Source organism: Alligator mississippiensis, chromosome 10, assembly GCF_030867095.1.
Source record: "Alligator mississippiensis isolate rAllMis1 chromosome 10, rAllMis1, whole genome shotgun sequence".
Taxonomy (NCBI): domain Eukaryota; kingdom Metazoa; phylum Chordata; order Crocodylia; family Alligatoridae; genus Alligator; species Alligator mississippiensis.
In genome coordinates this window covers 52334818-52350224 of record NC_081833.1, presented here as the reverse complement: position 1 = coordinate 52350224, position 15407 = coordinate 52334818, and the positions used below count along the sequence as shown (strand labels likewise).

General features: G+C 45.2%; 1 protein-coding gene and 1 long non-coding RNA gene across 2 annotated transcripts in view; one reads left to right on the top strand and one right to left on the bottom strand.

The window, feature by feature from the left end:
* The window catches only part of LOC109285694 (uncharacterized), a 29929-nt gene extending 25424 nt beyond the window's left edge, over positions 1–4505 (bottom strand). The window contains exons 1-2 of the long non-coding RNA XR_009455277.1: positions 4341–4505; positions 3705–3846 (exon numbers count right to left, since the gene is read on the bottom strand). This is a non-coding gene — a long non-coding RNA (uncharacterized LOC109285694). The remainder of the gene's footprint in view (positions 1–3704; positions 3847–4340) is intronic.
* Positions 4506–4584: 79 nt separating this feature from the next.
* TENT4B (terminal nucleotidyltransferase 4B) overlaps positions 4585–15407 on the top strand; it is a 69237-nt gene continuing 58414 nt past the window's right edge. The window contains exon 1 of the mRNA XM_006273209.4: positions 4585–5237. Coding sequence (XP_006273271.2) covers positions 4690–5237 — 548 coding nt within the window. The 5' untranslated portion in view covers positions 4585–4689. The remainder of the gene's footprint in view (positions 5238–15407) is intronic.

The window sequence follows — 15407 nt, the reverse complement described above, 5'->3', positions numbered from 1 at the left end:
ACTCAGTATGCGTTTTTTTTTGTTTTGTAAAGGGAAATCCTGCCTCACCGATGTGCTAGAGTTCTTTGAGGGTGTTAACAAGCATGTTGGCAAGGGATATTTAGTTGATACAATATGCTTGTTTTCAAAAATCTTTTGACAAAGATCCCTTGGCCAGTTTTGCTCAACTTTTTTTTAAATGACTTGGAAAAGGGAATGAATAGTGAAAACATAGATGAAGTTCACAGGTAACACTAAATTATTCCAGGTAGTCTAATCCTGAACTGACCTTGATGAGTTTCAGAAATATCTTACAAAATTGAATGGACAAAAAAGTAGTAAATGAACTTAATTGTTGCCAAATGCCAAGTAATGCACATGGGGAAAAATAACCTAAATTATACATACACAATGCTAGGCTCTGAACTAGATGTTATACCTCAGACAAGAGACCTTAGACTCATTGTAGACAGTTCTCTAAAAACATTGGCTCAATGCACGAAAGTGATTAAAAAAGCCAACAAAATGTTGGACATCATTAAGAACAGAACTGAAAACATCACCATGCCTCTGTATACATCCATGGTGAGCCCATATCTTGAATACTGTGTACTGAGTTTTGATCTCCACATCTCAGAAAGGATGTAGTAGAATTAGAAAAGGTACAGAGAAGGATGATTAAAGTATGGAGTAGTCTATGGACCAGGAATGACTGAAAAGGCCAGGATTCTTCAGTTTGGGAAGGAGAAGCCTGTTGGGGAAGGGGAAATGAGGGGCATGCAGATATGATAAGAGGTCTACAAATAATGAATGATGAGAGTAGAGTGAATAGGAAATAGGTCATTCACTGAATCCCAGAATACAGTAAGTAGGGAGCACTCACTGAAATTATCAGGAGGCAGGTTTAAAATAAAAAAAAAAGGAAATATTTTTTACAAAATGCATAGTCAGCTTGTAGAACCTGATCCCAAAGAGATTATGAAGGCAGATAATGTAACTAGGTTCAAAAACGGATTAGACAAATTCATGGAGGACAGATAAACTGGGGACTATATAGTAGAATAATTAAGGATGTAGTGTCTGACATCCCTAAACCAATTTTAGTTGATGCCAGAGAGGGCATGATGGATGTGTCTAGATTATGCTACACATGCCCACGTCATACTACTCTTCTTCTAAAGCATCTACTACTTGCCACTGTCACAGATACAGTACTGGCCTAGACAGACCATTGGTCTGAGCCAGTATAGCACTTATGTTCTGAAAAACCGAAGACAGGGCAGTCTATTGCTAGAATTCTGCTATACCAGTTTTGCATAGGAGATCAGGCAAAACCTGTGTCTGACAGTTTCTAGGAAATGTTTCAATGTCCCCCCCTTCAGATTTACTTTCCATGTTCCAAGGGGTATGATGTAAATATCCATCTAATTCCCAGACCACTCTAATCTCCTTAATTCCAAACACACAAAAACCTACCCAAAGCAGAGTTCTGACACCTTGAAGGGGAAAATGTCAGAACTTCCATGATGCTGACCAGGTATACTGCTACTGATTTGATGTGGAAGGTGCTCAGATATTAAAAAAACAAAGTTTATTGACTCAAAATCCTTTTCTGTAAGTGCCCATATATTGTTCTTTTGGCTTTGTGGTGATATTATTTCTTTATCATTCTTCAGCCTTCAGAAGTTCTGTACACACTAGAGAAATTTGGCATCCTACCTTTTAGTCCCCTGGACATCTGTAATCGAGACCCAGGCATTCCAAATACAGTTTGGACACACTGTATCATTGGTTCTTACATCTCTTCTTTTTTACAAATTCAGTTTTCTTTGTACACAGAGCCAGAGTCCTAAAGCCTAGATCAAAAAGGTGGGGGGAAGGAGGAAAGACCCTCTCCACCATGAATTTCTAAAATAAAAATATACTAGAACAGAAAAATTCAAAAACTTCTCAAGTCCTTGTATGTCATCACTAAAAAAATGTAGAAGAGTCAATTTCCATATACCCTATGCCCTTCTTGCAGGTCAAAAATATCTGCTTATCCCAGGCCTTACCTGTACTAAGTGAATCCATTGGTAATAGGTGATGTACAGCACAGGGTGGCTCTTGGACTTTGAGTATCTAGGCAAAGGTTTGAGTAGGGCCATGAACAGGTGTTGCATTTGTAGTGCTAAGTACACTTTTTTTAGCACTGCAAAAAGCGAGCCTACAGCTGTTCAAGTGGCTTATAGCACAAACCATGGCAAAACTGCCCCAAAACATTACCTCTTTCTGGTCTGCGGAGTCCTATCGCCCAACCTACAGTGCTGTCTGAGTCTGGGACCACATGCACCACATGCTGGTCCCAGCGCCACATGCTGCATGTGGTGGGCAGAGCCTGTCTGGTATGGGCCGCACATAGTATGGGGCTTGGAGCCCATGCATGCTGGATGTGATTTCTGTGCTGGACCACCCCTGCATATTGGATCTGGGCCCAGTTTGGATCAGGCCCACAGACTCCCCTGAGTGCCACCTGGGCAAGGGTGCCATGCTACATGCAGCATGTACTCCAGCCTAGCCCTATACACTGCATGCCATTTGAAGCTGGGTGATGTGCTGCAATTGGCACTTGGGGCTGGAGTCGGTGCACTCTGCATGCAGTTCTAGGAGCCGGTCTGGGGCACATGTTGCATGTGGCACCTGTGCCAGACTGGCCCTGTGCGCTGCATCTGGAGCTGGCCTGCATCAGGCCCATAGTCCTGCCCCATGTGCTGAAGCCAGTGCACAAGACTGGTCTGGCATGGATACCACATGCAGTACATGCTTCAGACCAGCCCTGTGCCTCACGTGTGATGCACACCCCAGACCATGGTGCCACGCGATCTTTTTAAGTGGTGGAAATATCCTACTATGCTTCCTTTTCCGGGAGATGCCATATGGGGCTGGACTGTGAAGTGGCTGTGGTAGGAAGAACCCCCTGAGGCTGCTGCAGGCCTCCTGAGAACCTAGACTGGCAATGCCACCAACATGGACAGGATACAGGAAGTGTCACCCCTGCCCCTGAGCTCTCTGGGGGGCAAGAGGTTCTTCTTGGGCTTTAAGCATTGAGGCAAAGGTGAAGATACAAGTCTCCCTTGTATGGAGAAAAGAAGGGACTCCCTCTGTCACCTATGCAGAAAGTGCTGCTTGCTAGATGTAGAAAAGTTGTAGGGAGTGCCTTGAGTCTAAAAAAGCTTAAGAATAAAGTGGCAGTGGCTGAAGGAGCCAATGGAGAGGCAAGTAGTAAACAGGCAACCTTGGTGCTGCCAGCAGGGTGTGAGGCATTGGCAGCCCTGGGAAGGACTCTCCTAATCTGCCCCTTTCTCCACACCCCCAGAAGCTTTGACAGTGAAGCATCTGCAAGGTTAGCAACACCCTCCCCTGTTACGTGGGTTTGTGAAGTGTGTGAAGCACAATGCCTGTCTATACCCTAGGGGTAAATTTGCATGGTTGGGTCTACTGTGAATGCCAATGTGCTTGGGCCAGTGGTTCTCAACCTTTGTAGACTCAAGGCCTCCTCCCCAGGCTCAAGGCACCCTTTGGAAAACGCCAGCTCTTAGCTTTCACTTGTTTTATCGCTACTGAAAACTACTAGAGCAATTCTGCTGCAAAGAGCTCAGAAAGACCACAACAAGGCAGGGTGTTTTTAAAGCTATGGATTGCTATTTGAAAACTCAGGGTCTACCTTGTGAATTGTGTTTGCGTACCTCATGACTGTGCAGCCACCTGCAGCACCCTCAAAAGGCTCTCAGGGCTGACCCGCCTGGCAACGCTTCTCCCAGCGGCTAGCAGTCACACTTTCATGTTTCCTCGTGCAGCGTTTCTCAACTTGTGGGTCACAATCCAAAACTGGGTCACAAAGACATACGAAAGAGTGGCGAACAAACTTTAAAAATGGATTCTCCTTTAAAGAGAAAAACGTGGGAAACCCTGGCTTTTCCCTTGTAGAAGGGCAGCCTTGCAGGGGCTGCCCCACACACTGGGGGCAGGGGGCTGGGAGGGAGCACTGATGTTGACATGCGGGTCCTGGTACAAGAAGTTGAGGACCACCGCTGTAGTGTAACGAACTGGTTAATGTGGACGCCCCCTGCTGCACCGCTTGGGAGCGGGCGCGGCCGCGGCCGGGGTCGGGGAGAGGCAGGAGCGCTACCTTTCCCGCCTGCGCGCCCGGCAGGGCCGCGCAGCGCCGGCCACTGACTCCGGGACCGGCCGCAGCAGGCGAAGGGAGCGCTACAGGGACGACTCCCGGGGGGCAATGGAGGGGGACGCGGACAAGCAGCGCCCTCCCCAGGGCTGCCGACGCCTCGCACCAGGGTCCACCCCGCCCGCCTCACCCTCGGCACCTGCAGCCGGGCCCGCCCGACCCTTCTTTGCCTTGCCCGGCTGCTGCCCCCACTTCCGGGGGCGGTTGCCGCGAGACGCCCCCGCGCGCTGTGCTGAGCGGGAGGGGAGAGGAGGCGGTCGCAGCGGCGTTGCTGCTCGCCCCTTTATTACGCGCGGCCCGTGTGCGCGGCCGGCCCCGCCCCACCCCGCCTGCCTGCCGGCCGCGAGGGGCGGGGCTGCGCGCGGCGGAGGCAGGAGCAGGCAGGCGCGGAGCTGCCCTTCCATAGGAGCCGCCATTAGCGCGGGGACCCGGCGACAGGGTCTTGGCGGCGGCGGGGAGCGGAGGCGGCCGGGGTGGGTCCCCGTTTGATGGATCCCCGGATCGCCTGGTTCCAGCCAGAGCAGCTCGGCCCCTCGAACCGCCTGTGGATGCAGATCTGGGAGACCACGCAGGGGGTCCGCAACCTCTACTTCCAGCAGCAGCAGCAGCAGCAGGAGCAGCAGCAGAGCAACCCCGCCGGGGCCGGCCCGGCCTCGCCGCCCGGCATGTACCGCACCCCACGCCCCGACCCCCAGCCCGACTTCCTGCCGCTCGAGAGCGCCAGCAGCCCGCAGCACCACCCCAGCCGCCGCCAGGCCTCGCCGCCCCCGGCCGCCGCCGCCTGGGCCCGGCCCGCGCGGGGGGCGCCGCCCGCCGCCGCCTCGGCCGCCTCCTCGGCCGCCAGCAACAAGAGGAAGCGCGACAACAAGGCCAGCACCTTCGGCCTCAACTACAGCCTCCTGCTGTGGCCCGGGGCGCAGAGCGCGGCCCCCGCCCTGGGGGACGGGCCGGCCGCCAGGGCCCAGGCCGGCCCGGCCGAGCCGCTCTACACCGGCACCCCCTGGAAGAAGAGGAACTACAGCCAGGGAGTCGTGGGGTGAGCGGGGCCGGGGCCGGGGCCGGGCATCTTCCCGCGGGCAGGAACACGCGGCCGCTGCCGCACATGGGCGGGCGGGCGGGCGGAGGGGGCAGCTCCTGTCTGGGCCTGGAGACGTGGGAGCACGTTGGGCGCCCCCTCCCTTCCCCCTCCGCGCTGCCGGCGGAGGATGCAGAGGCATGGGCCAGAGCTCTCTAGCATCTTCTCCTGCTGTCACTGTCCGGGCTGGCACTGGGGCAAGGAAGCGGTTCCTGGCACAGGCATGGGTGCTTTGATTGCACCCAGCCTCACGGGGAGATACCTGCCAGGCCGGCGGGATGTGGAGGGGCAGGCGCACAGCGGGCATTTTGCACGCCAGCATCCAGGGGCCTCCCTCGTCATTCTCTTGTAGGGACGTGGGAAGGGAAGGGATGGGCATGTGAAATAAAGGGGCCTAGTGAATGGCCACCACCGTATCTCACAGCAGAGACGCAGCAGCAGGGAAGTCCGGTGGTTGGGAAGAGCATTTTTATGGCCAAGAGCAAGCGGTGTATCCTGCAAGCACCCAGGATGTGTCTGTATCAAGGCTGATGTTGCAGACACGCCTGTATGCAGGAGAGGGGATCTCCCCGTAGACTCCTCCTGCTTGCACTGCATGTGCACGTGGTGCATGTTACACATGCAATGTAATTAGTGAAGTGTTTGTAAAGCCCTTTAAAAATAGGCTTGGTTTTGTAGAGACACTTCTTAATGTCAGTGTGCAGACACATAGCTGTGAGGGTCAGAGAATGAGATGTTTTACTTGGACATTGCCTATTCCTCTGTGTGTCTCATGATGTGTATGGGGGAGGGGAAATTGCCACTGGTGTATATGTTGTATGTGCTCATACTAAGGAGCCTGAGCATGTTTTTCAGCATTTACACAGTCCATGTGGGTACAGGACCCTACCGTATACAAGCTATGGTTCCTGTTACCTAGAGTGGTGTGGGTGTGCACACACATGCACATGGTTGTCATTTTTACCAGACTGCATCTGGTGTCATTGTTTCAAATGCCTGCATGCTTTGCACAGACCTTTCTTGCTGATATAAGGTGAATACTCTGATGGGGACTTACCAAGCTTAGATCTGATGATACCAGTACAAGGGTACTATTTCTGCAGGCCCCGTCTGCTGACATTTTCCCCTTTCAGACAGGCACACGCCTTGAGTCTGAGCTTCCACTATGGGACTGCTAATAGTCTGCACAGACCTACTCTGTGTTTATGTATGCGTGCATCTGGATACATCTTTTAGATCGCCTTCTGGCTCAGACCTCACTAGTTGGTACTGTGTGAACACAAGGTAGATGGAGGCAGGCTTACTCTCCTCACCTGCTGTCTTTTATCCACCTTGGGAAGAATCACTTGAATCAGGGGTGGGCAAAATGCAGCCCAGGGGCCAGATGCGGCCTGCCAGGCCGTTCTGTTCGACCCGTGGGGCCCCTAAAAAATTTAGAAAATTAATATTAATCTGCCCTGGGCTGCCTGTCATGTGGACCTCGATGGCTTGCCAAAACTCAATAAGCGGCCCTCTGCCCAAAATAATTGCCCGCCCCTGACTTAGATGCTTCTGTTGTTTTAAATACTGGCTTGCTATTGATTTTTTTTTTTTTTTTTTAAGCTTTGCAAAATATAGTGTCTAGTTTTGAATTAATCATTGCCTTTTCTTGTCACAAATCAGGATGTCATTTGGAGTGCCTGCTTTGCTCAGGCTAGCTTTCTGGTGTAGTGCATGCAAATTCAATTTTTCTGCAGAACATGAGGTTTGGTTACAGGGTTCAAGTGAGATGTATGCCATTTTCAAACTGACATGGCAGTCCAAAGTGGGTGCCCTAGTACAGGTCTGTCTAGCTAAGTGCTTTCAGAGGTTTATTTAAATTGGTCTGTATTTAAAAAAATTGGTGTTTCAGGTTTTCTGTGCCCAAATTGATGTGCCTTAAAGGGGCCCAATTTTCAGAAAGTGCTGAGCACTTGCCTTGTAAAAATGGGACCCTTTTAAGTGTTTCTGTAGAGGCATCCCAAATTGCCAGTCACACTTGAAAATACAAACTATGTAACCTCTGGCTCCCTAATCTTCTGCCAACTCCCAGTACTACCCTCTTCCGCTTACAGTATGGTAATTAGGTAAAATGTTAGCTCCTACCTGAGAAGGTCGTGTTGAAACTTGTCTAGTCATTACACAATGAAACCTTCCGTAACATGGTTTCACAGGGGTATTAGGTGCTGTTGTTGAAATATGCCTGATGCTTAATTTTTACAAGGTAGTTTTTGGACTTGTGTCTTGTCACTTATTTCCCTGGAGGTTAGGGTCTGTTTTTGAAAATGCCATTTTTCCCCTTCATAAATCCAGTGCAACTTCTCCTTCTGAAGATAGGGAGAATAATGGATGGGCTTCCATGACATGTACAGAAGGAGTAACACTGATGTCTAGTGGGTGACCTCAAGAGCACAGCCATACTAGAACCCTTACTAGATGGATATACTGCAATCATAACTCACTGCAAACTTCCTTCTGTCCTGAAACAGGAAAAGTAAGTTCTAGTGATGTGAGGTGTTGGAGTTGCTGTCAGGGATTTAAAGAGGCACCATCAAAAGTGAAAAGTTCCACATTAAGTCTGTGTTTTTGTGCAGGACTCCCAGCATGACTGGGCAAAGGCAGTGATTTTTAATCTAAGCTGCTACTTGTTCCAAATTTGGACTTTGGGTATAGGGTGCACCAATAAAGATTTCATATCAGGTGATACCGATTGGATAAGCAATTTACAAGAATGCAGCCGGGCAGGGCAGCATGGAGAGCAGTATCTTGTCGGTAAGTCTGTGGAGAGGAAGGAGTGTGGAGGGGGGTGCAGATCAAGGCTCCTACGGTGGGGGAGGGAGTGGGGCAGTAGGGTAGTGAATGGGACCGAGGGCAGGGACAGGGAGTAGGACGGAGCTGCAGGTAGTTCATTCAGGGGGTCAGCATCCCAGCATTTAAAAATGGCGGTGGTGGCACTTGAACTAAAGCTTGTCAAATGAGCGTTAGTTCAAGTGCCACTCCACCACCACTATTTTTAAGAAACTTTTAACCAGAGTGGAGCGTAGCGGAGCAAGGGTGGATGCAGGCTGCCCATCGTGGGTTCAGGGCTCTGCTCTGCTGCCCTTGCCCCCGGGCCCCACGTCGGCTGCTGATCCCTTGTCCACCTGGCAGGCCATCCCTTGTCCATCCCTTGTCCACCAGGCAGGAAACATGCAGTTAACGGGCCCCCAGAACAAAGACAGCAGAATGGAGAGCCCCAAGCCCACAGTGGGCAGCCCTCATCTGCCCCACACACAAATCTGGAGGAGCATATGCCCCTCTCTGCCTCCCCTTGCAGCTCCATCCTGCTCCACACTCTGGCTCCGGGTCCCATTCACTGCCCTGGCTGGGCAGCTCCCCCAGCTCCACTCCTTCCCTCACTGGGGGCCTTGATCTGTCTCTACCAAACCCCATCCCATCCACAGACTTATCTGCAGGGCGCTGCTCTCCACACTGCCTGGCTGCATTCCTGGCCATGTGCACGTGTGTGGCTGCAGGCATGCACGCGGTGTCCAGGGGCCCTGGCCAGAAGGGATATTGTATTTATCCATGACATTAAAAAAAGCCGATAGCCGATAATGTTAATTTTCCCTTTATCAGTGCCGATCTGACATGGTGCCGATATATTGGTGCACCTCAAGGCAGGTGTGCTTGTGATCATAATGCATATCATGCTGACTTTCTTCTCTGGCTGTCTTATTTTCTTTACGGGTAGGCTAAGCAGAATATTGAAACTTCTGCACAGTCTGTTCTGAGAGCTTATGGGGGCTGCTTATAACACGCCTGTCTGAACAATGGAAGCAAGTTAGTACATGGAATTCGAGAGACCAAAGGGTTACAGAGAGAGTATGTACTGAAGAGTGATAAATGGCTGGTAAACATTGATTGTTTTGCCTTGTTTCGTTTTTTTTAATGCAGTAGCTAGCCAGCAACTGAAGACTCTTGAAAGATCAGACGAAGTTGGTTACAAAAGTCTTATGAACACTGTAGTTTAACAGACCAGTTAAATGGTTGTTAGTAAACCTTGTATCGGCTCTTGAGTAATTGTTTATTTCATACAATGAGTTACTTCCATAGTTCCAGTTGCATAGGCTTAAAGGCTGCTTGCAGACATTAAAAAAAACAAAAAAGATGCTTTACTTTAAACTTGGCACGTTCCTGCGCCAAGCCCTGTGCATGTCCAGAAGAGGTAGTGTATTAGTTGGACCCAACTCGCCCAATGTCCGTATAGATTGGGTGCTTTGGTGGGGCTTTTTTGGTGCTTTTATCTAATAGCTTTAGATAAAAGCACCAAAAAGCCCTGCTGAAGCGCCCAAACTATACAAATGCTGCAAAGCCAGGTCAAAATAATGCACTGCTGCTTCCAGTAAAGTGTTTTGTTTTGTTTTTAACATTTGCAAGCAGCCATAATGAGTAACTAGTCTGTTACCTGAGTGTCTCAGTATCCTGGAACACTAGATGGTAACATTGGTCAGAGAAGCCCATAGCCTTGCTTTGCGTGAGGTTAGAAATTTTAGTTCGTGATCACTTTCTACCAATTCAAGTAAGTTTTACATGTTCATAGGATAATATAAACCACTATAATTTGTTGCCCTATCAAACACTTTTATGAAAGACACACTGTCTTTGTTAACAGATCTCGAACTTGTTCCTTACTTTGCTATTTCAATGTAAACTATTGAAATAAAAATAGAAAGGCCCTGTTATTTCTGGTAAAAGAAATTGTGTATTCATGCATAAAATACACAAATAAGGTATACACTTTGTTTTTTTTTTTAAAGGCAGAATGAAGAGAGAAGATTTTTCTTTGCATTAAGTAACAGTAGCAGCAGCTAGGGAGGCTAGCTTGTTGATTGTTCTTACTGTGGATTGAGGGTAGACTTTTACTTTTGCTCTCTCCAGAAATGACAGAGACTGTTCTTAGCATATTTCCTTGCATATAACAAACGCACTGATTTCCAGCAGCTGATTTTTTTGGGGAAAGATGCGTGTTCTATGTGAAAGAATGCAGTAGTATGAGTAAATGTAACCATTTTTGTTTATTTCTCAAATTTGGGACATTTTAAAACTTGAACTAGTGAAATGCTCTCATTTTCAGAAAGTTTCGATTCAAATTATTTATGAACCTGCTTTACTTGTGCAACTAACTAGACTGTAGTCTGAAATGTGGTATTTACATTTTTGACATGGTGAGATAATAATTGGACATATAACTTCACAATTGTGTGCTAATTTTGCATAATATTTAGGCATACAGATCAACTGTCTTAATTGGGCTTAGGAGATCAACATGGACAAACTAACTTTTTGCATATCAGAAGGATAAAATTTAGGTTAAATGAACATGCATGTTGAAATATTAGAAATATTTTAGTTTAACCAAGTAAATATGCAGTTATGTTCAATCAGCCATTTGAGGTTTTCTGTGCTGACCTTACCTTTTTGTCAAGAAACGTGTGCTAAAATGATCTTACATTTTAGTTAAAAAAGATTATTACAATTGTACACTTACGGCTCAGATTTTAAGCTTAAAACTTGTTCTTTGTCTTCATTTTCTTGTTTAATATATACAGTTTATCCATGTGAGTTTTTGAATATTTAATTTTTCAGTCAGTTCCAAAAATTAAGGTTTCTCCTGCAAACTTTATGGGACTACAGTGGACATTTTATGGTATGCCTTAATAAATAATCATAGTAAAGATTACATTTAGCAAGCAAAACAGGAATAGAAAATATCATATGGTTGCGTTACACATGGTCTGTTATTGTTTTCCATTCTTTTGCGTCCTTAACTTGGTGACTTCCTAAATTGCTTTATTAGTTCCTTGATATTCAGTTGGCAAGTGAAGCTTAAAAGCTCACATGTTGCTTTGCACCAGACATATTCTGCTTGAACACCTGTCGTGCTCTACATGAGACAGTGATGCTAAAAAGAACAAACTAACAAACATGAGGGAAAAGTTGTAATCCATATAGGCAAGACTCAACATCAGATACAAAACACTCATCTGCTTAATTTGTCCTGTCAGGGTATCCTCAGCAAAGCAGTGCATTGTTTTGAGCCATGGTGAAAAAGCAAAGTAGTCTTAGTGGTGTGATGTTAAAAGAAAACAAAATCACGTGTGTGTTCTACAACTTCCACCAAGTTATTATCAAGTTGAGCTAGATTTTGAACTTTCTATCTTGTATAGTTTTTTAATTAAATACAAAAAAGATGTGATGATCAAATATATGATAACTATGGATTCCTGTTCTGGAATTATTTAAAAAAAAGAGGCTTTGTCAGTATTTCATCCCCTTCTCCCCCACCAAAACAAAAAAAAAGGATTGGACTGATTTGATTATAGAACTTCACCTGAGGTTTAGAGGCTCCTAGCACTACTATCACTAAATGGAAACTTTTAAAATGAGTGTTCATGTCCTTTTAGTTGCAAATCTGATGTTATCCCACCCACAACAACATAAGAACAAAGGCAGAGGGAGTGCATCTGAGATGGGCAGACCTGGTAAACTGTATTATGCTTTGTTCTGCTCCTGGAACTGGCTGAAATATACTTGTGTGTGAAATTCAAGTAGCTGAGCCCTGTATGCAGAGCCTAAAATGACTTAAACTTAAAAAGACAGTTTCCTTAAGAATACTTAAGAAGCTAAAGACTGAAGCTTGTCAGTTGAAACCAGAACTTTCTCTGCAGCTATTTTGCTCCTCCAGAATTCACTGTTCAAGTGCATCTAACCCTGACTCTGTCTTGTATAGCCTGTCTTTGTCCAAGCTTTCCATTGACTGGCATCTATGGATTCTGGGTAGTAGCCAAATGACTGGGTTTCTCATCTTTATTCTTTAAAGTTACAGGTACTTAAGGTGGTTGGCTTTTTAAGGGGAGTTGGGCCCAGGCCCAACCCCACCTGTGACAAATCTGTTGTTTCCCAAACAATGTCAGGGATCAAGAGAGAGCTACTTGCTTGTCCTAGGAGGACTAAATAATCTTCAAACTAAATTAAACTATACAGCTGTAGAGAGTAGGAGGATTTGTACAAGAGTCCCTACAAGGTGAAGACCCAGTTCAAATGCTAATCCCATGTAGAAGGCCTGTATAGTGTAATGCATCGGGGAGTGGACAGGACCCAGAGCAGGAAAAAAAACAATTTATTTGTGATTTGCAGGCAGTTATTCTGTAGAATGTAATTCTACAAGGAGGAGGTTCTGGCAGAAGACACTGTGATGTGGGAAAAACGGTATTTTTCTGTTGCATAGCATTTTGAAGACCTATTATAGAGGGGAGTAGGACCCTGTGGCTGGAGGAAGTGTGTGCTCATGTACAAGTGTGTATACACACACACACAAGCAAGTGAATTTGTTCAGAAATGCTAATGTATTCCAGGCTGTATGGAATACAGTAGGTGTCCTATAATATGAATCATGGCAACTCTCTTTCATATAGAGATTCATATCTCTTTTATAAATACACTCTTGCATACAGAAGGAGAGTAGCTTAGGACCACAGAAGTTGTTAGATTTAAGACCATCCCGATTCCTGGCATACTTAAAGAACATTGCTTACTGTTGTGCTTAATGAGTATCCCAAACTCCATGTAGATTAAAGAACCTTTAGACTGTAGTGATGAATCACGCAAGCTTCAGTGTTATGATCCATGGTGTCACATTACTTTAGAAGATCAGGGGGGTAAGAACCTGATAAAAATCATTTATCTTAAAACAATTCTGCATCTTGTATAAGTACACATTTCAGCCAGAAAAGTCATGTTGATTGTGGCCACACAGCAACATTCAGTTATTGCATTAGGGTCATAAATCCTTCAAAATTAATAAGAAAATAAGTAATAAAACTAAACAGCGTTTCATATTTTTAAGTTAGAGCAGTTTAGGTTGAGCATGTAACTGTTTTTTGTGTCTTGGATTAAACATATATGGGATTAGGGAATACTGTAAAAAAATTTGTTTAAGAAAACAGAAGTTGCAGGTAAATTTGGCATACACATTCATACATGAGAATAAATTATTAAAAATCCACAGACAATAGCTTGCTAGCTCCCTGGAGATGTCTCATTTTGATATTTGGTAACGTAACTGACAAGTGCACTTAAGAATGGAAAGATGTTGAAACAGAAGAGCAAAGAATATGCTTTAGACACAAATCACTTTATTGTCAGAAGTAGGACAGAGTCTACATAATTCTTGTCAGTTGATTGGTAAAATCAGAAGTAAAATGAGTTATGAAATGAACAGTCAGTTGGGACCACTCTGACCATGCAGATTTTTTTTCAGTTGATTAGCTAGGTTTTCTGGGAAGTCAAAATTGGAGGTTTGCACGTAACTTCAAAATACATTAATTTGTCTGTTTCAAGGATTGGGAGAAACATGTTTTAGGACAGGCTTCAAAATGTAATGCTAAAGGCACTTACCTTTTGGAAGTATTCTATAACACCATTATTTAGGCTTGCAAAATATTGGGAGATGGCCCAAAATATTTAGTAGGGCTGCTTAGATAACTTTGAAGGGAAGTCTGAGAGCCCTCAGGGTTCAAAGTTCAAAGAAACCAAATTGTATGATATATATTTTTCTTTTTTAAAAAAACCCCAACACTTGGGTTTGTTTTGGTATTACAATTTGGGCATATAATTCCCTGGGGATGGCTCTGTTTGGGAGATTATTTAAAAACTCAATAGCAGTGTTACATTGTCTTTTTAAATCAAGCTTTTAAGTATTAAGCATAGTTTATAGTTTGTTCTGAGGTATGAGGAAAAAGCATGAAAGTATGGACTCTTCTCATAGGGTCTGACTTGGGGGGAAAATATGTTAATGGAACTTTGCCTCTTCTATCTCTAAACCCTGATCCTTTACTATTATCGCTTACAGGTATTGGCGTTATGCCTTTTTGTCCTGTAACAAATAAATAGGACATTAGGACAAGGTCCAGTTAAGAAGCAGGAATGTAGTTTTGAAGCTTGGAGGGCTAATCTGTTGCGAATGGAGAGATATACTAATACATGTTATACAGTTAAAGTAAAAACCTACAGTACTTAAAAGAAGTATAGTCATCAAAATGTAATACTTCACTTCTATGTGGTTTCGAAGTAGAGTATCAGGTAAAAGTTGGATTCTGTTCCAAACCATGAAATAGTTTTCAAAGGGCTTGTCTTAGAAAATTCTACTTTACTAATAAAATACAAAGTTTTGTAATGTTGCTCATACTTATTTAAAACCCTTCTTGTCCTGCCAGTTTATGGGACCAGAATGAATCTTGGTGTTTTCAACTTAGGTAGTAGAATATGTGTTCAAAAACGGGTAGTGTGCCAAAAAACTGTAGAGCTGGTTTTTGCTTCACCTTTTTGTTTACATATGCACATGGCCTAAAATACTATAAATTTAGTTCGGGGAAGAATTTTGTCTCACTTGGAAACCAGTTTCTACTGTTTTGCCTGCGTTTTGCTGGTGGGAGGAAATAGCTCTTGGAGCAAGAAGGGTTGGACAAAATCATGGCGTGCTGCCTTGGGACAGAGTAACCTTAAAGGAGTAGCAACTTGAACTTTAGTCAGCTTGAAACTTTAACCTATGACAGATGAGAGTAGGAATTGGTTCCAAAAATACCGTGAACTGTTGTGACATCAGATTAGGGTAGAAATTATGTTGCTCACTCCAGGTACATATTTTTAAGGTAGCACAAAAAAAAAGCCTTAAAACGTTTAAGTGTAGTACAGAAAGAAGTATAGTACACCCTTTGCATATTTTTACATATCTGCAGGTATGCATACTGGTAGAACAGTGCAATGTTACCTTATCCTGTAGTGAAGGAGTTCCCCCTGCCCCCTCGTATTGCTGCAGCCACACATGACTGCTATTTCAAAGCAAGTGCTCCGTTTTGGGCATGCATATTGTAGATGCCTTACTCTGATGCTGTGCTATATTAATTCTGGGTTTTTTTACTTTTGCACTGCATTGTGGTGTGCTTAGCAGTAGAATTCAGGGGCTTGGGATCAAACAAAATTCTCTTGTGTCTCCTTTTTGCATCTTATTCATCTGATTGTTGTGAGCTAAACTGTACCATTTGCGAGGTACTTTCAGGCAGCATGGGAGAA